The sequence below is a fragment of the Seriola aureovittata genome, chromosome 18, assembly GCF_021018895.1.
Source record: "Seriola aureovittata isolate HTS-2021-v1 ecotype China chromosome 18, ASM2101889v1, whole genome shotgun sequence".
Taxonomy (NCBI): domain Eukaryota; kingdom Metazoa; phylum Chordata; class Actinopteri; order Carangiformes; family Carangidae; genus Seriola; species Seriola aureovittata.
Genome location: NC_079381.1, coordinates 11,053,552 through 11,078,603, shown reverse-complemented (window position 1 = coordinate 11,078,603; position 25,052 = coordinate 11,053,552). Strand labels below are relative to the sequence as shown.

The window sequence follows — 25,052 nt, the reverse complement described above, 5'->3', positions numbered from 1 at the left end:
TCATAGGTGGGGCTAAGCAAGTGATCACATAGGCTACTGAAAACTTTGTTAGCTACCTGCTAACTTCGCTCAATCGTATGTTTGGAAATGTCACTGGCTTGAAGCAGCGCGACGGAAATGCTCCAAAAGTAAGCCTGGTGTTTTCTGTGCAGTGAGTACAGCACAGTTGACTTTGGTTATTCATAATAACTGGTAAGACGGCTAACCTCAGTCAGCCAGCTGCTAGCTAATGTTATTTAAGCTAATATTAAAGAATAGCTAACGTTGGGAAAATATTAAATAATCCACTTGAAATCAGCATTAACCGTCAGTTAATGTTTTGTTTGTTAATTATGCTAGCTTGTCTTTGACTTGTTATGTCATTAAGTTATATTTAAATAAAGACACGAAGCTATTAGATGAGGATGGCTGTCGGAATTCTCCTAAGTTACAAATCCATGTTCTCCTTTTCACAGTTTCCCCTTTTTCCAGCAACTTGTGACTTCACCCCCACGATAAAATGTAACCTTCTCACATATACCGCTACTGTCTGTGAGATTGTATCCAAATGTCGCCTCATATGTGGGTTACAGGCGTAGCATTTATAAACATTGTTGTCTTCCAGGATGGACTGCCTCGCAGAGGATGATGGAGACAGTTCCGTAAGCACCATAGTTTATTTTAAAACATATGTGAAACAACAGAACTAGCAGCTGTGACTTTGTTTGAATAGCCAGTTGAGTCAGTCAGACTCTGTGCTAACCTAACGTGTTTTTAGGTGCTGCAGAACAGCAAAAGTCACATCACAGCACGGGTGCAACAGTTCGTGGAGGAGAGGATGCAGACCACCATGGTATGAAATAACATTCATGGATAGCCTTTACTTTTAACAAGCTGAATTGGCAGATTGGGAGGCTTTCCGTTGAGTTTGGCTGAGTTTGACTTTGATTAGTTTGGTGCGATTTGGGCCATTTTCACTTTCAATGAAAGTTATGATATAATCAAACATTTAGCCCCCTCCACTCATCTGATTAGTATGATTGACAGGGCACTCAGTTCAGTAGGCATGGCTCAACTGGTAATGATGACTGATGACCGTCAAGACCAAATTTCATTTTAGTTTACTATAATAATGTTCAAACTTTTCTTATTCAAAATTTTCTTTGTCAAATATGAGATAAAAGAGTTGTATCTGTTCATATACAGGAAGTGAGGACTTTGAACCTCAAATATAAAGTTATCCCAAAGTCAAAAAACTTGTGCTATGTCACATGGCCGTAAAACATTGTGTTTTCAGAATTTGCTATTAAATATTATAGTATACAGTTATTACCAGTTAGTACACAAGAAATCACTACCATTCTGTACCATGTACTTAAAATCCCTATGTTACTGCCAATTAATAGTTACAAAAGTGCAAAGTGTTTTACCAAAGATCTAATATTTACTTGTTCTATTCTATTTATTTGTTCATGTCTCTGTTCTTTGTTTGACTGTTCACAATGTGTTGTTTTTTTCCCAGCAGTGAGCAGCTCTATTTCCTTTGCATATTTCAATGTAGAGCAATATTGCACATCAACAACACAATTACATCTAGCTTGTTTTATTATCCTGTGAATATATTTAATCACTTTTCCATTTTCAACACACTACATTTTCAAAACCTGTGTCGAATACGTATGTAGTATAAAACAAGGATACAACTTTGGACATTGAAGGATAATGTTACTAAACCTGCAGTTCAAATGTCATTTACTGTGTACAACTAGACTGCAATGCCTTCTCATGTTACTATACTATCGTTGCAATGCTCTTGTCTGTCTTCCAGCTCACCGGTGTACTGATTGGAGCTGCAGTCGCAGTCTCGCTGATTGGCATTGTGGTCCTGTTCCTTAACAGGAGATTCAAGCTTGCTCGTGAGTTATCCAACCTCTTTCTGAACTTTGTATTTATTGTAATGCTAAAATATTTATTTCTTTTGTTTCTTGTGTACCTCAAATGTTAAGGCTCTTTAGGGAAATGTATATGTAGCCTCTTCAATTTTCCACAGAATGTGGTTTTAACATGACTTTACTGCATTTTGTTTTTGATTGCATAACAAGGTGAACAACAGCCTGGTGTACCTCACTATCGCTTCAGAAAAAGAGATAAAGTGCTCTTCTATGGAAGGAAGATAATGCGAAAGGTTTTCTCTATTTCCATTTCTGTCTCACACTCACACACAAACATGTACAGTCAGGTAAATTCATCTTTATACACAATTTAGGTGAATACAGTATGCACTAATATATATTTTAATGTAATCTTTTCCCCCAAAGATGGGGAGAGTAGAGATGGAAGAGTGTTGATATCTTTTTGTGGCCTTGCATAAGAAATACTCTACTTGAACCACTGGCACTATTAACTTACTATTGCTCTGTACCCTAATATACTAAGACAGAAAATTAATTGCAAGCATTTAGCTTAGCAATGAACAGAGATCCTCATATTGATATTACCACCCTTTATTTAATCAAGCAGTTTTTATTTTTTTTGTCCTCCTCCATTTTCATTAATTAGGTGTACAGTTGTGTAGAACAAACACAAAATGTCTTTGTCTGCCATAAAAAAAAAAAACCCAGCCAACTTTTAAATCTTGTCTGCATTCTTGTTTTTAAGGTCCAAACGCTGTCCTCGATTCCTCCCCCAACTTCCACCTCAGTATCAAAACAACCACAGCGCATCCGCAAAAGGACCAAAGTTCTGAGCATAGCTCGCAAGTATGCATTACTAATACTTGTTTGGTTTTTTCCGGGGGGGTTTTTACGCATGTAAGTGAGTTGAGCATATTGATTTGTTGGAATTCGTTTAATAATTTTTCTGTTATTCTCAACAGAATCCTTAGGATCCGTAAAGACCCTCCCACCCTGCAGCCCAAGGAACCCCCTCCCTCGCTGCTGGAGGCTGATCTAACAGAGTTTGATGTGCAGAGCTCAAACCTGCCTTCTGAGGTCCTCTACATGCTGAAGAATGTCAGGTAGACAAATAAACAACTTTTGTACAGATTTCACCTCTTCCATTGTTTTGTTCTTCTAATCTTTGTTCTGTAACTTTCTGTAGGGTCTTGGGTCATTTTGAGAAGCCCTTGTTCCTGGAGCTGTGTCGCCACATGGTGTTTATTGAGCTGCAGGAGGGCGAAGGTCTGTTCAGACCAGGAGATGATGATGATAGCATCTATGTGGTCCAGGATGGACGACTCGAGCTGTGTATCCAGGAGAACGTATGTGGATAACATGACGATTTTCAGTTGACTTCTCAAGCTAAATTTATTTATTTTTGTCAAATAGCCGTTTTGTGCACTTTTACATTCCTTGGTAACTCACCAATGATATTAAACGCAGCCATTTGATCCATTGTTGATGCACAAAAATATCGAATAGAAAAGTTTTAAAATTGCTTCTACAAGGCTCTTGTTTTTTGGCGTGATAAACTCTGATGAACTGTGATAAACTCATTTAAATGGCCATTGCTGTATATTACAGCAGCAAACTGATGCTAAAAGTGGACCATATCATTGCTGATGGAGCCTCTGATTATTAATGTGAATGTGAAGTAAGGGCATATGCACACTTCCGCCAGTATAAGTTTAAATGTTTTCCTCTACCTTCCAATACCCACGTACATAACTTATGAGAAAATATGAACAGGGTACGGCAGGTACATGTATTGCAACATTTAACTAGATGCATTCTGCTTTTTAAGAATGTAAGAAGTAGAAGAAAATTTGTGGCTCTTCACACCTTTGTCTGCATTTAAATGTGTTTTCCTATCTGGTGCTTGCTTCTGTTGATATGTACAAATCATGAGTAGCATCCAACTCCATAGTTTAGTTAGTTTAACTCTCCCTGTCATGGCTACTTTTTGAAGTCCTCCTCCCATACCACTGGAATCCTGTACATTTGTTTGAAAGGTGCAGAATACCCGAATTTTCCTGTCTTTTTTATTTTTATTTTTTTAGGATGGCACAGAACCACTGGTGAAGGATGTGCACCCAGGAGACAGCGTCCACAGCCTGCTCAGTATTCTGGACATCATCACTGTGAGCTCCTTATTTCTCCATCTTCACATCTGACTACTTTCCACTGCCTCTGTCCTCTTTTGCGCTCTGTTCTGTCTGTGTCTCCAGCCAGGCTCTTCTCCACTGTTAATATTTCCATTCAAGCATCTCATTTAGAGGCAATTCTTTTTGTACTTCCTGTTAAACTCAATTTGTTTATCTATTACCCTCATACCCCCTCATATTTTGCTCAGGGCATGTTCTGTTTTGTTTCAATTTCCTGTCATATCGTCCTTTGCTCATCCATTCAGATGAAACTTCTTTACTTAAAGCTGCATTTAGGGTTTGTCTGATGGTCGGGAACATGTATTTAATTAGTCCTCACCTTGAATAATTTGTATCTTTTTCAGACACTCGTATTGTTATTGCTCATATCAGATTACATTTAACACTAACCCATTAATTCAAACTGAAAATTCAGAAATATAAAGAAATATAAGCATAGAAAAACTATTACAGATTTTTAACACTAATCACAACATGAAGTGCTGTGATGTCTTGTCATTTTTACCAGAATTTTAAGGCAGTAGCATACTTTTATGTACATTTAATACTGATGCAGTTTCAAAATGCTGCAAGCACTAAGTACAAGTTCATATACAGTTATAAAATTGAGAGGTAAAAATGCCTTCGTCCTGTTAATTACTACATGGACAATTCTAATGAGGTGGCCATCAACACTGAGGTCAGAGATGAGGTTTTAGTGCCCTCTGTCTTTGCTCGTTTTGTAACAGTTCTTTTTGCCTTTGCCAGGGTTATCCAGCTCCATATAAGACTGTACTGGCACGGGCTGCAACTCGCTCCACCATATTACGTTTACCTGCATCAGCCTTTGAGTCTGTATTTAAGAAATACCCAGAGACGCTTGTGCGCGTCATTCAGGTAACAGATTGCCTAACAACAAATAACCAGTATGTTGCTTTTTGTTTTTCCTTGAGAGAATATTCCTCCCCCTGGAACACATCACAAAATAAATACAATCATTTTGATCTTATTTGGATGTCACTTCAATCTGATGTAGAATATGTTCTGTTCTGTTTACCTCAGTATTTGATTTGGTGTGTGTTACAGATAATCATGGTTCGCCTCCAAAGAGTCACCTTCTTGGCATTACATAACTATCTGGGCCTAACAACTGAGCTCTTCAATCCGGTAGGAGGGAAATTAATTAGTACACACTTATTTGTGTGTATACACACACAGTCACACAGAGGCTTACATTGAATACCCAAGCAGCAGTGGTTCTCAATTTGTACATAAACAAGCACAGAAAGGCGCGCGCACACACTGGGTCACACATGCCAGCTAATTTCACAGAACATTAAGCGCAGTATCGTAACTTCCAGTCCTTCATAAGGCTGAAGTGAACTCCTCCACAGAAACAGGGAGACCAGCAGCCTTGAAACCTGGCTTGGCTCCGACTTAAAGATCACCAAAAATATTTTTTACGGTTGTCCTTTTTGGGGGAAATATGTGGAAAAGCATTCACTTTCTTACGTTTTGAAGTTTAAAAAAAAAAAAAAAAATTAATATTGATGTAGTAATGATAAGTTTCCAAATCCTCAAATAACTAATAAATGAAATACCAAAAGTTAATCTGAAAGTGACACCATCTTCCAGAGGATCTGACAGATTGGTTATTATGAGCAAAACTGATATCGCTTGGAAAACTAGTATTTGGATTTTCTTATTGTGTGTGATAGTCTGAACTGTGGATGTTCAGAAACCGCTTTCACACCAAAACTGGGCCACTTAGTGTCTGTTGAACATTCTGTTGAGAAGCTGTTTTACATTCATTTTTAATAGCCGAGTCTCGCTGCATTCTACTTATTTTATTATTTTTTTGAAATTGAAATCAAACCACCTACAATATCAGCGTTGTTCCTGTGCTTTCCCCACACTTATTTTTTTTTATTGAAATTTGTAATTTGCTCTTAACCCAGTGATGATCTATATACGTCAGTTTCCCTTTGCTTCAGTTCTGTTTTGATTTAACATTTTTAGGGTTACTGAAATTTGACTGTAGACCTGACTAACTAAAATGTGGACTGGTAACTGATTTGTTTTGTTTGCTAATTGACAGGACAGCCAGGCGGTGCCCTTGTCCAATATAAACAGTGTTATGGGAGAGGCAAATTCTGGGAAGACAACTCGTCGTCTGCATTTCCAGGACGAATTATCTACCGGGGCCACAGAGAGCCCTGCAGAGACAGGTCATATAGTCACACAGACATAATTACAAACATACACCTTACACACAGTTAAAATTGTATTTTGTGTTGTCCTGAGACTGATCGAGTGCTGGCACTTCACTTTACATTATACAGATAGTGTAAAGGACAGCCCTCCAAACAGCTACAGGAAGTTACGTTCCGTCTCGATGCCCACCGACTGCACAGGTGGGGGTCAGTGTCTCGAGCAGAAGCGATCCCAAATGCCATATGCCTGTATTCATTTCCTGCACAGACTTATCACTGTCACTGATCTGAACGCAAGCACACACACATACTGACGAGCGTACTTAAACTCATAATCCTCCTCCTTACAGGTAATGACCTCAACATGGCTTGTGAACGAGCACGGGTCACTATAGACGAGGCTCCATCCAGTCCTGTCATTCAAAAAGTAAGACTTCCCTGCCATGTCATCCTGTTACTTTGCACCAGATGTTGGCTATGTAGATGTAACACCATATCCCAGCATCCACCGCATCTGACGCTGCTGCTTGTGTCGTTCGTCTTTATTAGTCACTCTCGTATGTCTGTGTCTCTAGTCCAGTCTGAAGAAGAGTGTGACAATGCTGCACACACCCTCTGAAGTGTTTCACTACACGGACAGTGGAGGGCACTCTGATGCCATCCACCTCAGTAAGAGCAGCACAATCTTCCAGGCTGCTAAGAAGGACCTGCTGGGAATCATCCAGCTGCAGGTGGGAGGTTTATCACACAAAATTAACATCAACTGGAATAAATATTTCAGGGATTACATCATTTCAAAACAAAGCAAATAATACGTTTGCTTTTACTGCATGCTGTGTAATGTGACACATTTTATAGGAAATTCCTACAGCAGGTATACATCAGGACAGCTCAGTGTCTTTTTTGATGTTATAATAAACAGATATTCTGGCTGTTTTTTGCAGGATCCAACTCTGCTTGAGGGTAGAGTGACACTTCATCACGTCAAAGCTGGTTCTGTGGTGGCTCGTCAGGGAGACCAGGTCAGAACAACAACTTGAAAAGCAGTTCAGTTTCATGATATAAAAGATTTAATGTATGGGTTTTCCATTTTCACTCATGATAGATTGATATGCTTTAGAGCTGTGGTCCTATAACTGTCTCCCCTGAAGGGTAAAGAGGCATTACAGGGACAGTAATGCCTGAATAGGTTCACTGGAAGAACCTTGTGTCTTTTATGTATTTATTGTATTTTTGCACACTTGTTAGGCTTAATTTGGCAACATGAAAAAGTAGATAATTATTGCCCCAAATTACATGCTTAAAGGTCTCTGCAGAAATTCAATATTATTTTTTATTTTCTCCACGTAAGTCTGGTGTGATAAAATTCTCATATCAAGATATTGCTCTTCACAGTTCTCATATCTAAATGAGATATTAGAAAAGTGAAGCTAATGCTGTCATAATTATTGTGAAATTAATTTTTGATTAGATGACTAATCAAGGTGTCCTATTAGCACACCTGTGCCGAGTCTTGGCATTCACCGTCAGACTTTTAAATCTTTGCTCTCTTTTGCTCTTTCTCCTTTTGATGCTTTAGGAGGTGAGCATCCAGTTTGTGATTTCTGGACTCCTCCACGTTTACCAGCGGATGATTGACCGAGAAGAAGAGACACGGCTGTTCGTGACACACCCCGGAGAGCTTGTCGGTCAACTGGCTGTCCTGACCGGAGAGCCCCTCATATTCACTGTCCGAGCCCAGCGAGACTGCAGCTTCCTCTCCATTTCCAAAACCCATTTCTATGAGTCAGTCATGTTGACATATACGTGCACCCTCATCCATGCAAAATACTATATTCATACTTGCACCTAACGACAACCCTTAAAAGAGCAGTGAGAATGTTTTTTTTAGTTTTCTTTTCTATTGACATTTGTCTGTTCCTCAGGATAATGCGCGTGGAGCCAAAAGTTGTGCTGAATGTCGCTCACACAGTGGTGAGGAGGATGTCTTCTTTTGTCAGACAGATAGACTTTGCTCTTGACTGGATGGCCGTGGAAGCTGGCAGGGCTGTCTACAGGTATTTTACTGATGGCTTTGTGTATTTTGAAAAAAGGTTTTTTTTAGAAAAAAAGACCAACTCTACAAGGACTTCTGCATTCAAGTGGGAGCACACAGTATTTTTTAGATCCTTTGCAAACAAGTCAACAGTGGTGGCAACTAAAACTCTTAAATTTCGTTCTGGATCACAAACTTGTTTATAGACGTGCATGAATTTATCTGTATATTTTGCAGGCAGGGAGAGAAATCAGACAGTACTTTCATAGTGCTGAGTGGTCGACTGCGCTCTGTAATCATGAAGGAGGATGGCAAGAAGGAGCTGATAGGAGAGTATGGACGCGGTGACCTGATTGGAGTGGTAAGGACCATGATAGCAAGGGAGAAGATGGATATTGGACAGTGGGTGAAAAACTATGAATATCTAGTGTGTGTGCGCTATGTTGATATTGTTTTCAATTCTAGTATCTTCATAAATATTAATGACCGTAGATCAGCATAAACAGTGTTTTCTGTGTTTTTCTTCAAGATCTATCAAAAATGTGCATATTTGAATATGCATCACGGAAGATCATTTAATTAACAGTAGTTAATCATCACATTCATAGCATATTCAGTGTGGGTACATACTGTTGACAAAACACAGGCTGCCAGTGTGTTGTACAAAAGCATGGCCATAAGACTACCACCACTGGCAGTAAATAAAACAAATCTTATGAAGTACTTGTTAGGAATATGTAGGATAAAAATGTAACTCGCCACTAGTTGTAAGCCATCTGAAATGGCATTTAACTAAAGATAATGAAGATAACACTTAATCTGTATCATCTTTACATACTGTACTTGCAAATGAATAGGGAAAAAGAGTGAACAACATGTTTTCACTCAGAAAATTAACCCCCTAAATTTGAACTTAAACATTACAGTTTACATCTGCTTTTATTCATTTATTCAGAATACATAATTAAAAAACACTCTCAGGCTCTTTTTGAGACAACTCCAAACACATATCGACAGATGTTTACACAAACATCAGTAGTCAGTCTTCCGGAGGGAATGTGGGGGTGCACAAAAAGTTGTCTAGTCATTTCTCATCTTGTTTGTTTTGATTAAATCTTTGTAAGAAGAAATTCTGTATCCTGTTAAAATATCCAGCATATCAATACATTTACCAAGCATATAAGATGTGTCAATATACATTTCCCAATGCTGGTCCTCAATCAGTTATAAATACTTATTTGAATACTAATGGATACTAGTGCCAATATTGATAAACTATGTAAAGTTACTGTAATAAAACCTGGGTTGATAGGTACTATGGTTACTGTTACCTGGAGCGGGGAAGCTGTTGATGAAGCTTCTGTGATGGTGAGAATAAGATTTTTAGAGAGATGGCTAACATTCAGAGACGTATTTAGCACTTTTGTGCTGACGTCAGGTCTGGATGATGAGATGGAGAGATCTTATTTATAGCTTCTTTTTTTTTTTTTTTTTTTTTTTTTACATGAAGTTAACTGAAATTTTGTGACAGTACAAGGCTCAGCGGTCGAGGACAATTATAACTTAACACTGACTTAAATCTAAAATTACATTACAAATTATTATTCTGCAAATTATTTGTATCTTTATTATTTATTTAGATTATAATGTGTTGTAATGTTTAGGAGTGATTCAGATTTCTTTTTACTTGGGACCAACCTTTTTGTTTTCCAACCAAGCTAACAATGTGATGTGGCTTTTGTTTTTCTGCAGGTGGAGGCCCTGACCCATCAGAACAGAGCCACCACGGTGCACGCTGTACGAGACTCTGAGCTGGCCAAGCTACCAGAAGGAGCTCTTAGCTCCATCAAGAGGAAGTTCCCACAGGTAGGATGAACCTCAAGTGTTAAATTAAATTCAGCAAATGTGAAAAAACTATTTATTTCTCCCGAATAGACATCTAGGAAAACAAATGAAATTGATTGCTTTAAAAATGAGTTGATTGAGCTTTGCCTTGAACAATGGGCAGTATGAATAATTAAACTTCAGATGGACAATAATGTGGGTAAAGGGTTCCCAAAATTATTTCCATTTGTCTTCAACATTTGGATTTAAAATCAAGATTAATTTGCTGTACCTAAATTACATGTTAAAGGAAGAATTGCTGTACACATGGTGGAAAGCTGCAGCTGTCTGCTTGATGATTAACACAGAGCTGCTAAAATGTTTGTGCATCTCAGGTTGTCACCAGGTTGATCCACTTACTAGGACAGAAGATACTCCAGCAGGTCAATGGTCCTCTGACAGGTGTGTGCGTCTGTGTGTGCAATGTTGTCTATAATGTTTGGTTTTGGCTTATCTTGTTGCAACACATCTGTGCACACGCTATGTCTCACCAACACTTCGGGTAACTTAGGGTTGTCCCACTGGTTTTGGTGTTTAACACCACTTACTGTTGAGGGAGAGGTTTACTAATTTGTACTTCATTCCCCAGCTCGCAGTTTAGCCCTCCACACTCCAGGCAGTAAATGGGATGCAGGGAACCAAGCCTCCAACCTCTCCACAGTGACGGTCCTGCCTGTATCAGAGGAGGTACCTCTCACTGCCTTCACCCTGGAGCTGCAGCATGCACTTATCGCAATAGGTAAAAATAAAAAAAAATTAAAAAAACAGGTACTAAAATTCATCAGGCCATCCTATATTAAAGGTACTCCATGCTATGACATCACTGCTATGGCTCTTCCCAACAGAAGATTTTACATGTCCTTTACTTCAGTCCCTAAATTGAACTGGGAGTAAGACAATACGGGTTAATTAACATTGAATTAAGGAATTAGGTTTTCAAAACAATGAGCAGTCTTTCAGGAGTGACTGTAAGAGGGGTGATGTTAGACATGTCACCTTACCTCAAAGGGAAACTAATATAATCTTTCACATACAGGCCCCACTCTTTTGCTGACCAGTGACATTATCAAACAGCGACTTGGAGCTGCAGCGCTAGACAGGTATGTTTTGTGGCAGAAGTTCTCTTCAGCACCCACCAAATATATTATATAAGTAGTAGTCTTCAACAAACATTTGAACATCTAATATTGTCCTCTGTCCTACTGCTGTTTGGTCCATTTTATTTTTTCTTTGGGCTTTCTCTCTTTCTGACTCATTAAATTCAGTTCAAGTATGCTTTATTGTCACAACAGGAAAATGGATCTACTATGTGCTGCCAGCCAGGCAATGCCGCCAGTCATTAATGGACTCCCTTTCTCTTCAGTGTCCATGAGTACCGTCTGTCCAGCTGGCTGGGACAACAGGAGGACATCCATCGCATCGTTCTTTACCAGACAGACTACACACTGACCCCGTGGACACAGCGGTGCATCCGTCAGGCCGACTGCATTATCATCGTGGGACTAGGGGAGCAGGACCCTGTCGTTGGGGAGGTGAGGTGTTAGGGGCGGGTTAGAGGAGACGGTATATTTGAATTAATTACAAACGTAGCTATTTATAATTAGCTTTAGAAGTCCAGCCTTTGTTAGGGCTGCAACTAATGATTTGACTGGAATTGTATATATATATATTTTTACTTTAATTTTCATTATCTGAAACTGCTGGGAACTGTGGCTTTTAGTCAACACTCCACAAACAGATGTAAATGCTGTAACTGTTTGGGACTTTTTCAATGTCAGATTTAAAGATAGTGAGTATTAAATGCAGCAAGACAGTGTACAAATAAACTATAATACCCATGTTCGTCGTAGTGAAGGAACATGTCACCCAGTGCAACAATGTGAATCACTGATGTGTTTTTAATTGTTTTAGTACAACAATTGAGTCTGTGACACAGAGCATCAAGCCACAGGCTTTGGATACACAGACAATAATTGCTAGAATAATCAATTCAGTATTGATTTTGATCTTTTCATGGGATTTGTTGACTATAAGGAAAATGGATACTCACATTTTCCTTGACTTACTCTTTAATTATACTTAAAAGTATCACCTTATTTGGAATTTTCTATCCAGAAAAATCATCACACCAATTATTTTGAACTGAGCTCTTGTTCACTCTGCACACTGCGAGAGTGTTATCAGGCAGGAATCTTGGTAGAGCAGTTCTCTGTCTGATGTGATATTAAGGTCAGTTCTGATCATTTTCCTCTTGAATAATGGTTATACCCAGCGGTTTAACCAATATAATGGTCACACAGGATGTGAATGGTTTGTATTTGACCTTTGGGCATGGGAGAAATGAGCAAAGGGTGGATGGATGTTTTTAAAGAGTGGCGGTTTGCGAAAGACAGGAAGTTCACATCCACTGAAGGAGAAGTAATTGCCTTCATGGGGAAAATGGTCATAGAGAAAAGAAAGGAATCTATGCCTGTCTAACAGGAGATGGTTGGAGAAATGAAAAGAGGGATCAATATTTGCCCAGGCAAAGAATGAGTTATTGCTCTTGGTTGATTTTATCTTTCAGGGCACATACATACACACACCCTCTCACCTTGCACATACTCTAGACCTTTAGCAGAGGGCCCATTGACTGTGTGGCAGATCTGACCTAGCTCTCAGACTATTTAGCCTTTTTTTTTTAATTTTTATTAGACTGCTCATTCAGGGGCGTCATATAATAAAATGCCTCAGCTGGGAAATTGCACTTGAAAAAATGTGAATGAAATACATAAAAATGTATTTAAAAAATCCATCTCTCAAATAACCGTCCCATTTTGCTCTTATTGCTCAGCCTGCTACCTCAAATCTCAAATATAAATATAAATACAATGTAGCTGCTGTTCACATAAAATGGTAAATTCCAAAATAACAGTCCTGGAATTGAACCTGGATTTATCCCTGAAAAGAACCTGAGATTATTCCCAAACATAAATATGGAATTGGAGTCACATACCTGTACAAGTGCTGCTATTGTGCACTCTTAAACTAAAGTCAAGTCTATGTAAGTCATGAGTTTGCAGTATTTTTAAGGGCTAGTGTTAAAAATTCTCTTTATTCCATCCGTGCAAGCACTGCACAGGAGGCACTCTGAAAACAGTGAGGAGGATAAAATGTTCTCAAATATCTGTCTTCGATGGCTCCCCCTCTAGCTGGAGCGCATGTTGGAAGGAAGTGCAGTGCGTGCCCAGAAGCAGCTGGTGCTGTTGCACAGAGAAGACGGTCCCCCACCCAAAGGAACTGTGGACTGGCTGAACATGCGAAGCTGGATCTCCAGACACCTGCACCTCTCCTGTCCCCGAAGGGTCTTCTCTAAGAGGAGCCTGCCCAAACTGGTAGGAATGGGAAACATGGCCAGAGTGTTGTTTTTATTTCTCATTTGCAGATCAGAACAATTTACTTTGTTCCCTTCTGGGTGTTCCCCTCTTAGCCTCTCCATTTAGTATTTCCTCATGATCTCTTATATCTTATTCAGTGTCTTCATATATTTTGGTCATCCATTTTATTCCTTGCCATTCTCTCATTTCCTTCTTTCTACTTTTATTACAGTCATTTCCCTTCTTTTTCAGTTGGAGTTGTATCAACGTGTGTTTGAGAAGCCAGCAGACCGCCACTCTGACTTCTCCCGCCTGGCTCGAGTCCTCACGGGGAATGCTATTGCCCTTATCCTGGGAGGAGGAGGGGCCAGGTAACGTTCCGGGCCACTGTTTGTGTTCGTTTCTAAATTCATATTAGAGTAAACTGTAATCTAGGACAAGAAATTATATATATAATTTGAAATATGATACCTTCTTGGCCTAATGGATTTTATAACTATCAGAGGCTCAAAGTGTCATCACAGAGATTTTTGGTTCTTAATCTCATTGCTGGCTGCATAGTTAAATTTCCCTCAGTCCCTCCATGTTAATTTCTCCTCCCTCCTGTTCAGGGGTTGTTCCCAGGTGGGGATAATGCGAGCTCTCTGCGAGTCCGGCATCCCTGTGGACCTCATTGGAGGCACTTCTATCGGTTCCCTGATGGGGGCACTGTATGCTGAAGACCGCAGCCACAGCCGCATGAGGATGAGGGCCAGAGAATGGGCAATGGTAAGAGTCTTGTAATAAACACAAATATTAAGAGCCAAATATAACAGCTGATGATAGTTTGATCTGCATCACAAATTGTATCTCACTTATCCTCAAGTCCTCCCTCCAACTCCGTATTTATTTATTTTTTTAGGGGGGTGGGGTTTATTCTTTCTTTATTAGTCAGCGCACAATATAGTTGTGACAGGAAATTAGTGTAGAAAAAGGGGGGGTCACAGTCAAATGGTACATGACCTTGATATGACATCTTTAGGATGTTACATAACATCATGCAGCTGTGTACAGCTTGGCCAGATGACCAAAAGGCATTTTATCCCTACATGGCACATGTAGGAGAACATCCCTACATTTCTTATTAAATGTAAAAATCCATCCAAAAAATTGTGACAAAATGGTTTGAATGGGATCATTTAGTAGATGAAAAGTGTTGTGTTACTCCATATGACCGATTGTCTCTTGGAAAAAGGAATATTTTCAAGCAGTTTCAATTTTCTGGTTTTCGACTTTCCACAATGAGTTTGTCTTTGAGAAGGTGATTCTTTCTAGCAGAAAATGATTTAATTCTAATGTAGTTTAGACCTTAATTCTGCTATCTATAATCGGGGTCTGTAATTAACCATGCTGTGCCTCTTAACCATCAAAAGTAATGAGTTTGTGTTGTACTGACAGCTCTGGATGGCTTTCACATTAAACTCATGACCAGCGTTGTGATATGAAATTCATCCTCAGGTTTTTAATACGGTGACCATCCATGATGGCTAATTTGAGACACCTGCTCTGTCTGCAGGCAGAGCATGTGGTAGGATTTATCCTCCCACAGTGTACCCAGCCCCTCCCGCTCTGGTTCTGTCCTTGGTTCTGAACCTTCCCTATAGAAGCAGCTGGCTGGCTCACTGCTCCTTTAGTATCAAATTAAAGGAACCACTGTTGCAAGAAAAAAGAGTTTATCCCTATCAAAGTCACATGAATTAAGTCAGAACAGAATACGCTGATCTGTTGAAATAATCATGCTTGTTATTTAATTTATTTTTAGGAAAATTTATTAAGTAAAGCAGGTGAACACACAGGGATGTGTGAAAAAAAACTCACACAGCCCCCACAAAAACATTAAATCAAAGTCCAGCAGATCTTCTTTTACATAAAATTAAATTCAAATTTTGATGAATTAATTCTGCTTCGTACTTGAGGAAATGGTACATCTCGCAGTTGTGTGGAGTAGAGAAACCACTTGACCTTTCTTTTCTCTGCCTCTCCCTTTAGGAAATGACATCAGTGTTTAAGAAGGTTCTGGATTTGACGTACCCAGTCACCTCCATGTTTTCTGGTGCTGCCTTCAACTCCGGCATCAGCAATGTCTTCAAGAGTAAACAGATTGAGGTGGGTGAAATGAGGTTACCAAAGACCCAACAGAATCACAAGGCAAATGGCGACTAAAGAAGAGAGCGCAGAGATTGAACAGATGGCACTGAATTAGTTTCAGCTGATTAAGCTGCAGAAAAATCTGGTTGTGGTGCCGGATAAGCAAATGTATCGTGAACTTACATTATTATGTTGATATGTTTCGATGTAACCTTTTGTGTATGAAGGACCTTTGGATCCCGTATTTCAATATCACGACTGACATCACCGCCTCGGCCATGAGAGTACACACTGATGGTAGGTACAGCGTTATTTCCTTTTCCTTTTTTTAACTTTTAAAAGAATCATTTTGTTCTTGCTTGCTTAAAAGGTCAGTTCAACCAGTTTTTGGTCATAACTCAAGAACTCGTTTGGTAATTGTGACAAAATTCAACACAAATGTCAAATAGGATAAAATGATGAAGTGATTACATTTTATATCCAAACGGTTGGCGGAGGTGTACAACCACGAGGCGGCAATTCTAGCTATTTGAGATATCTACCTATGAGAGATTTGCCACTACTGTCCTCTTTGATGAACTGACCCTTTCATTAGTCTCATGCATTACTTAAATTTTCTGTTGGTTCAGGTTGGTTGCTTTCAATTAAGTGCATAGTGCTTAATAGGCATAAAACTTAAAAGAGTTGCCCGTTTGCTGTTTGAGGTTCTCTGTGGCGGTATGTTCGTGCCAGCATGTCTCTTTCTGGATATCTGCCTCCTCTCTGTGACCCCAAAGATGGACACCTACTGATGGACGGAGGCTACATCAATAACCTGCCTGGTTTGTAACACTCAGTCTTTTCACTTTTAGCACTTCATACCTCCCTTATCTGTGTCGAATTAGTTGGTTCATGTCATTTTGTCAGTTTTACCACCTATACTTAATTGAGTTTTTTATTTTTCCTCACAAAACCTTATCCTTCCCCTGTCCAACCCCTTTTTCTGTCTCCTCCCAGCTGATGTGGCGCGCTCCATGGGGGCCAAAGTGGTGATAGCTATTGACGTGGGCAGCCGGGATGAAACCAACCTCACTAATTATGGCGACTCACTCTCAGGCTGGTGGCTGCTATGGAAACGCCTCAACCCCCTAGCAGAGAAAGTCAAGGTAATGGATTGATTAAAAATAAAGACGCAACATACTGTGCAAGGATGTGTTTTAAAAATAAATGAGTCCTTTGAATACCAATGAGGATATTATTGGAGGTGTTTTTTCAGTGATACATATGTTCAGTTCTACACTTGTGGTCTTAGGTGTTGAACATGGCAGAGATTCAGACTCGGCTGGCCTACGTGTGCTGTGTGAGGCAGTTGGAGTCTGTGAAGAACAGTGACTACTGCGAGTATATCAGACCTCCAATCGACAGATATCGCACGCTGGAGTTTGGCAAGTTCGATGAGATTGCTGTAAGTTTAAGAAACACGGTCTTCCTCTTTGTGATTCTGGTTTCTATTTTGTTTTCTCCTCAGCTGTCGGCTGTTTCTTCTGTTTCTTAACCCTTTGCTTTACCCCTACTTTTTTGTAAAGATTGTAAAAATGTTGATTTCAGTAACAAATGTCAGACAAACTGAATCTGAAATAATTTATGTTCTACACTTTTTGGTGTGTTTGTCTGTGTGATGTAGGAGGTTGGATACCAGCATGGCAAGACTGTGTTTGACGTGTGGGGTCGCAGTGGAGTGGTGGAGAAAATGTTGAAGGACAGACACCAGGACTTCCACAACACCCAAAGCAAGAACAGCGTAAGGATGAAGGGAGGGAAAACTACATGGGATAATATATGTAGAATGTATGACAAGAACGCCATTAGGAATAGTTACACGGAGCAACAACAGAGTCGGGACTTTATTTTCCTTTTCAGTTGCTATTGACTCTAAATTCTGTAAAAAACTTTGTTACTGTAAATCTGAATTTTTAATTTCACCAACAAAAATGGTCATAACTGAAATATCATGTGTTTAGGGTTTAATGAAAGCTGTTTGAAAGGATCTAACCACAGGGTTGCAATTTAATAGTGAGTCATAACTGAACCTTTATCAGGATATAATTACAATTAGGTCACTTCTTGTAGAAGCAGGTACTCCCTCAGGCCTCAGCAAAAAATACACATTTTTGTATATTCAAAGATTTTAAGTCAGAGCTAACGTGGAAAATTTGTTTTGCATGGTTGCACATGTAGAGAAAATGGAAATTAATAGAGCAAAATCACCGGTCTGTAACAGCACCCAGCCGAGCCAAAACAAGCAAGTTAAGCATTATAACAATATAAATAATAAAAATAATAATAATAATAATAATAAATACCCTCACAGTGAAAAATCCATTGTTAAATTGTAACACATTTCTATGCAACAAAAGTTATATCCTCACCAGAAGAGATTCTGTAGAAATTTAGATATACTATCAGTAAGAAGCCTTTTATTAAGTCTCACATCAACACAATAGTAAGTGTAAATCCCTCACAAAGTGAACAAAGCCATTAACAAGCAGAATCCACCAGGAAATTGTGGCTGAATTTGACAATAATTATTAATTATCTTAAAAAAAAAAAAGTCAGAAAGTCAAAGATAAGTTTAGTAATCATACATGCTTAATGCAATATCAAATAGATGAGCTCACTTATCTAAAATGTCTGACAGTTAGCCATTAAAACCATCACATCTGCCAGACAAATGCCAGTTTCCTCAGTATCTGTCTTCTCATTTGCAGTCTCTGCATGTGTAATCAACCAAATGGTTTTACAATATTGGTTGCATTTTCTCTCATAGTTATTGTTTCTATAATATATCCTCATTGTCTGCTGCAGTTCATTGATAACATCGTCATATTTTAAGCCTTGGGCTACACTGCTGTTAAAGTAATAACATTAAAACTATGAATCAGTCTGCTCTTGAAGTACAGAGAAATAGATTTACCGTGCACCAGATTTGTCCCCCAGCAATGTCGAAGAAAGAAAAAAGACCAACTAAACAAGAGAAACGACTGACTAATGAAGAAAGATGAGATATTTACCCGTAATCTGAGCAACAACATGAGGGGGATGAAGGGAAGAATAGCAAGATTCATACTGAGAGGAATCATGATAGTAGCCCTAAAGAAACAAACCAACAAATGCACCTGAACAACCGTGGAGAGAAGAATAACAATGATGCTTAACACTGCTTTATAAATAAATCCAATTGTCATTCTTTAAAACAATAGTCTTCCCACATTGGCAGTTAATGAGTGCCTTTCTTTTCATCTTCAGATGCTAGTGTGGGGTGCAACTCTCAGGGGAAATTCATCTCTTCCTGTGATGGATTTTACATAGCACTATGTATTCAGTAGAGTTGCACGAAATTCAGGACAAAAAAAAAAAGAAATTAAAAAGACCCGTATCAGCAGCTAAAGATGCCATGGAAAAGTGATCAAATGATAAAATGTGACAAACAGTATCACTTTATTTGGTCCCTAAACAATAATTACATTTCTATATAATATACTCTAAAGGTGCATTTAAAGTAGAAAAACCAATCCAGCTCAGATCAGATGTGCTTAACAGAAAGAAAGTGAAAATAGGGGAAATAAAAGATTTAACCTTGATGACCTTCCCTAGTTTCCTTTTTGTTGTTTCCTATAATGATTGCTATCATGTTTTACATTGTATAAAAGGTTCTCAGTCTGATGTTGTGGTGTGGACAGAACTTTGGGGATTTTGTGTTTTTTTTTTAATTTATTTTATCCCTTTAATGAAAAATAAGGACATTTTCACAATACAGTTCAAAGGTGTAGTACATCTGCAGAGTGCTGCTTGAAAGGAGACAAAAAGATTTCATCCGGATCAGCTCCCTCTGTCCTTCTCCTTAGTGAAACTGCTGGCTGCTATTTATGCTTTCATCAGTGTGCGCAGGCAGGAATACATTACAGCGCTTTAACAGATGAGGCGTTGACACCTGGCAGCTGGCGTAGCTAGAGCACAATTGGTTAGTTATCTTAGATTATAATTGCATGACATCAGAGTCCCTTTAACTGTTTGTTGGCTTAGTCTATGTTCAGCATTTTTTTTTTAATGTGTGTGTATGTTACTTCCGTCAGGTGGTGACATGTCCCAATGCCTCCTTCACTGACCTGGCAGAAATTGTGTCCCGCATCGAGCCTGTCAAACCTGCCCTGGTGGATGGTAAACCTTCCGACACACACTCCAACACTCTCACTTTCAGCCAAACCCACAAGCATTTTTTTTAGTGTTTGTACACACAGTATCTGGGAGAAGGCATACTGTCACTGTTTCTCCTCCATGTTTGTCTTTCCAGTGCTTGCTCTTCTTTGTTTTTCGATGGGTTTTTGTTTTCCTGTCACATTCTATTAACAAATGAATCTGTTTCACATGGAAGAGGGGATGGATTGCTGCATCCCCACTGTAGCAGAAATTTTAGATGTCAATTATGTGTGTTCACCGCACACATGCAGGTCGTAACATGCTGATGGAAAGTAGAGCCTGTGCAAATTTAACATTTTAAATTAAGCATTTGCAAACAAATGGAAACAATTTAAATTTAAATTATGTTTTCGATCCATCCTCCTCTTTCTTCTTGCCACCTCTTCTACACTCCACGCACTCCTTATTCACCTACAATGTGCTTTGCCTCCTGTCGTCCACACCTTCCCTTCATCAGAGGAGTCAGACTACCAAACTGACTATGAAGAGGAGGCAGTGGAGAGCGCTCTGTCTGACATGGAGCTATACAATCGATATGGAGAGCACACTGAAGGGGAGGAGACTGCAGACACGGTGGGGACCTCTGGTTACACGTGTGGACACTATGGGATCTAATAATACATAAGATAACTTTAAGTTCTAGTTAAGAGCCAGGGTTCGAGAAAGATGTAGGGTTTTGACTTTGAGTCAACAATGAAGGGATTTTCTGTATTTAGGCCAAAAATTCATTAAGCCTTGTGTAATCTTTTCCAAAGCAGACAAAAAATAAAAAAACATAACACATTCTTAACTCAGTTTCTTTCACAGCTGATGGAAAGACTGAGTAACTGTATATATTTTCTTTCTCACAAAAAGGGGACGATTTGATCCAAAATTAAATCTGCGTCACAGTCCATTAAACATTAAAGTCTGCTGGAATCCCTGGGTTTCACCGGCAAGCACAGCTGTATTGTCTGTGTAACAGAACAGAGGTTTCATGTCTGATATCAATTAGATAAAATCTATAAAACTAAACTTTGCCAAAAAGAGGTGGAGTAGAGTAGAAGTAGAAGTAGAAGTCTTGTTATGCATTTCTGAGAACGTTTTTCTTTATAATATGATTAAATGTGTAGAATATTATTTTGATGTCATTTTTAAGTCCTCATGTCTTAACTCATGCCTGACCTTGCGTCTGATTCTCAGGATGAGGAGCTGGAAGGGAGACGTGCTTACAATATTACCTCACTCACCAGGAGCCAAACTCAGTCCCCTGCCATCCCTGACACTCCACTGGACGTGCCGTCAAACCAGGAAGTCCTTTCTAAACAGTCGATTAAGCGAAGACTGGTCGAATAAACTGTGCCCAAACAATTCAACCTAACTGTCTTTGCCACATTTTACCTTCCAGTCTTTCCCACGTTGACGCAAAACCTATTCCCTGCCCTGAGACTGTCAGACTAACCGGGATTACCATTTTGCCCCCTGTTACCTGGCCTCATTAGTTGTGTGATTGATAACAACTTGACAGCCCCTTTAAAACAATCTCCGTACAGGCATCACAACTCAGCTGCAAGTCCAATGCATTCCTAGTCTAAACAAAAGCAGCTGCAATCCCGGTTATTTCTCATATTGAGATGGTCAGCATTAGTTTCTGTAGCTTAACATGAATCACACCCGTCCAGTGGAAGATGACGAGAAAATAGAAGAGTTAAGGAGATACTATATCCATGAAATATATATCCCATGAAAACTATGACTTTTTGTTAATTACACTTGGAAAACAGTGTAATCAATTTTTATTTACAATCATGAGGAGGGTAGAATATTAGAGGGTTAGAGTATAATGCAGTCCAATACAACACATCACTGACTGACCTCAGTGGTAAAACATTATTGACACTGTACCAAGGGTACATTAAAGGATAGGGTCAGATTTTTTAAAATTCACTACTTGCCTATATGAATGCTGAATGGTATTAGTTGGTGTAATCCTTCTTCTCCACCATGCTGCCAGCAAATGGATGCCTTTCTAGTATTGTGGGAGGGTAAATAGAGATTGAACAAAAAAGTTATTTGTTAACAGGCACGTGAACCCAGTGAACTGCATCTCGTAATATGCAACTCATGTCTTAACTGCCCTTGCAAAGTGCATAGTGATGGGGTGTGAAGAGGGCTATTTCATTCACCAAGTGTGCCATAAAAAAAAAAAAAAGCTAAAATGGCTTCAGCAGTCTGAGTTTGACAAATGAAGTGGGTATCTTCCAAGGGTAAAGTCTTCAGTACAAAATCCCCTCTTAGTGTCTTACTTAACAGCGTTTGCCGAGCTGATTACAGCAACTAAAAACTCAGTGTATACAATAGGCCTGTGAGTTTTGTACTGATGTATAAAGGAAGACTGAAAAAAGGAGAACCTATCCTCTAATGTATTGTATGCTCAATCTTTGTAATGATCCTCACCAACACTCACTTGGCAAATAACACTAATTTAAAAACAGAAAGAGAGCAAAACAAGCAGCACACTCCACGGCCATGGCTGTCAGCACAGTTTTGTCATAGCCAGCGTGCCAGGGACATGGAGGGAAGTAATGATTGCGATCCACTTCAAAGCACTAGTTTCCCTCTTGGCTGATGAGAGCCCCCCTCCCCATCTGTTTTCTAGTTTGAATCTATCAGACACAGACTGAGCAGCAGACAGTGGGTGAACTCTGAAGCTCCGCTCATCTCAGTACAGTTTATACACAGGGGCTATTTGCAGCAGCAGGGCCGTTCTTCACAGGAACATGATGAAACACAAATTATTTGATTCATCAAGATGTCTTTGAGCTTTTTTCTTTCAAGTGATTTAGATCTACTTTTGTTGTTTTGAAACTGCAAACAAAAAAGTTTTGTAGCATCTTGACATTGAAATGATCTGATTTTTTTGTTCCATCCATATTTTATAGTTGAATAATGTTGAATGTTTGAATATTTTTCATATTTAAACCAAGAATGTATACAGCCTAGATAAAACGTAGATCATTTTATGCACAAGTCACGACAGCTGGACAATCATTCCAGAAATGCAATGCAATGCACAATGAAACTAATAACTCGTTACATAGCCTTGATGAACACGCTACTTTACAATTTTTTTATAGGATTAACTTGATCTCAATCGTAACTACAGCTGTACTAATGATTAATGTGATGATTATTTTTGTAAGTTAACAGTAAATCTTTTAGTCTATAAAATGTTTAAAAATAATGAACGACAGATATCACAATTTCAGTCCAAAACCCAAAGACATTCAGTTTCTTATAATGTTACATTACATTTCTTTACATTACAAATGACATGTAGAGAAAAGGAAAAAATCTTCACATCTGAGAAGCTGGAACCGTCAAATGAAAAATGACTTAAATAATGAATTGATTTTCAAAATAGTTTGATTAGTTTTCTGTTGATCGATGCATTGTTTCAGCTTTAATCACAGTATTACCAGCCTGACCAATACTGGATTTTAATGTTGATACCAATAAATACTTTTCAAAGTTTAAAAGTCAGATAACAGTATGTGGGCAGATATATGCGTATTTTAATTTAAATGCATAACAAAACATAATAAATGACTGAGAAAGACATTCAGCAGTGGAAAAATAATCTTGCTAGTGCTCTCTGGCAGACAAACAATCTAATGGCGACATATTTTTGGCATTTCTGTACTGCAGTTTACTAGTTACACACCAGCTGACGCATACTGTAGAGCACGATACCAGTACACCATGCAATAAGCTAATATCAGCTGCCCAACTAAATGGTCAAGCTCTAATTATAACTTCATCAATGCAACTTTCTATTACTTCTTTTTTCTTCCCACTTGATGTATCACCCTGTGAGCCTCACTGGCGCCAGTATTTTCAAAGATCACAGCACATCACACAATGCCTGCAGCATTACATGTGTAGAGAAACCCTGTGATAAACATGGCGGAGCTTCCATATGTTGTTGGTGAAACGGAGTCTGGACACAGAATGTGTGAGCAAAGTGGAGATAGGAAAGAGTTTGCTGTTTACCAATAAGGTGATGGTGTTTGCACTGGTGTTTGTTGTACTTTTGGGTGGTTTCCAAAAGCCGAGAACAATGAATTGATGTTGTCTGGCAGAATGAATGTTTCAGTACTTTATTTAATGGGACAAGGTGATGGATAACGTGCTTATGTAATGTGTGGAGCTTTGCCATGAAGTTAATGTAACAAAGCCTTAGATGACCCGTACGGAAAATCTACCACTCGTGCCCTCGTTTGACATTTGTTTTGATGATTAATATACAACGATGAAAGAAGTTTACCGATAAGCCTGTATTGTATGACATCAATTACTTATCTATATTTATGTTATTTGATAAATATTCTTATTGATAATCAATTGTTACTAATAAACCACTGTTTATTATTGTACTTTGTGAGTCTTTCATTTTTTTCATTTGCCTTCTGGCTTTGCAGAATAGAAATGTGACAATTTAAGGCTGCAAATAATGATTATTGTCATCCTTAATTAAACTGACAATTATTTTTTCAATTAATCATCTGGTCCATATAATTAAATTAGTGAAAATTACCTTCACATTGTTTGTTTTGTCAGTCTTACATTTTCAAAAACTGCAAATTTTCACATTTGAGAAGCTGGAAACGACGAATGACTTGAAAGATAAATGAGTTGTCAGAATTGCTGCTGAGTAATTTTCTGTCAATCCATCAACTCATCGTTTCTGCAGCATGATCATTTGCAGTTTATTTGAAAGAGAGAACTATCAGATTTCAAGTTTTTACTTTAGTTAACACCATAATTCAGAAATATGCTTAGCGCTGTTTCCTGCAGGTATCTCCAAATTAGATCATACCTTAATGACACACACCTGAGTGAATAAAGTATCATTAATAAAATAAGTAAAATTATCAACTAATGAGGAACTGGTCCCGCTGGGTGGCCTGATCGTTAAATGGCCTAAAGTGAGAACAGCCTGAGCTCAACTCTGGAGTCGGTGATTATCCACCCTGCAGTCCAGTTCAACAGTCCAGCAATAAATCTCATCTTCATTACAGTCACAGTATTCAGTGATTGGTGAAAGTCTCAGAGAGGTTTGTGGAGCTGCTGAAGTTTACTGTATTATACTGATTATACTG

General features: G+C 38.7%; 1 protein-coding gene across 4 annotated transcripts; it reads left to right on the top strand.

The window, feature by feature from the left end:
* Positions 1–6: 6 nt before the first annotated feature.
* pnpla7a (patatin-like phospholipase domain containing 7a) lies at positions 7–24,326 on the top strand. 4 transcript variants are annotated; one of them, XM_056403312.1, is made up of 37 exons: positions 20–128; positions 456–501; positions 605–641; positions 758–832; positions 1,808–1,895; positions 2,082–2,164; positions 2,638–2,738; positions 2,855–2,995; positions 3,079–3,238; positions 3,977–4,057; positions 4,829–4,957; positions 5,147–5,227; positions 6,159–6,288; positions 6,403–6,480; positions 6,624–6,700; positions 6,849–7,004; positions 7,218–7,295; positions 7,853–8,058; positions 8,199–8,330; positions 8,546–8,669; positions 10,061–10,174; positions 10,528–10,594; positions 10,782–10,931; positions 11,229–11,292; positions 11,556–11,724; positions 13,384–13,566; positions 13,801–13,919; positions 14,160–14,316; positions 15,577–15,693; positions 15,903–15,972; positions 16,380–16,496; positions 16,672–16,820; positions 16,967–17,119; positions 17,339–17,455; positions 19,788–19,872; positions 20,369–20,484; positions 21,094–24,326. In XM_056403312.1, coding segments are annotated over exons 2-37 (4,059 nt in total). In that variant the 5' UTR covers positions 20–128; positions 456–499; the 3' UTR covers positions 21,247–24,326. The 4 variants fall into 4 exon arrangements, with proteins under 4 accessions (XP_056259285.1, XP_056259284.1, XP_056259288.1 ...); XM_056403310.1 differs by lacking the exon at positions 456–501 and having other exon boundaries at positions 7–128; positions 6,403–6,474; XM_056403309.1 differs by lacking the exon at positions 456–501 and having other exon boundaries at positions 7–128.
* Positions 24,327–25,052: the final 726 nt, after the last annotated feature.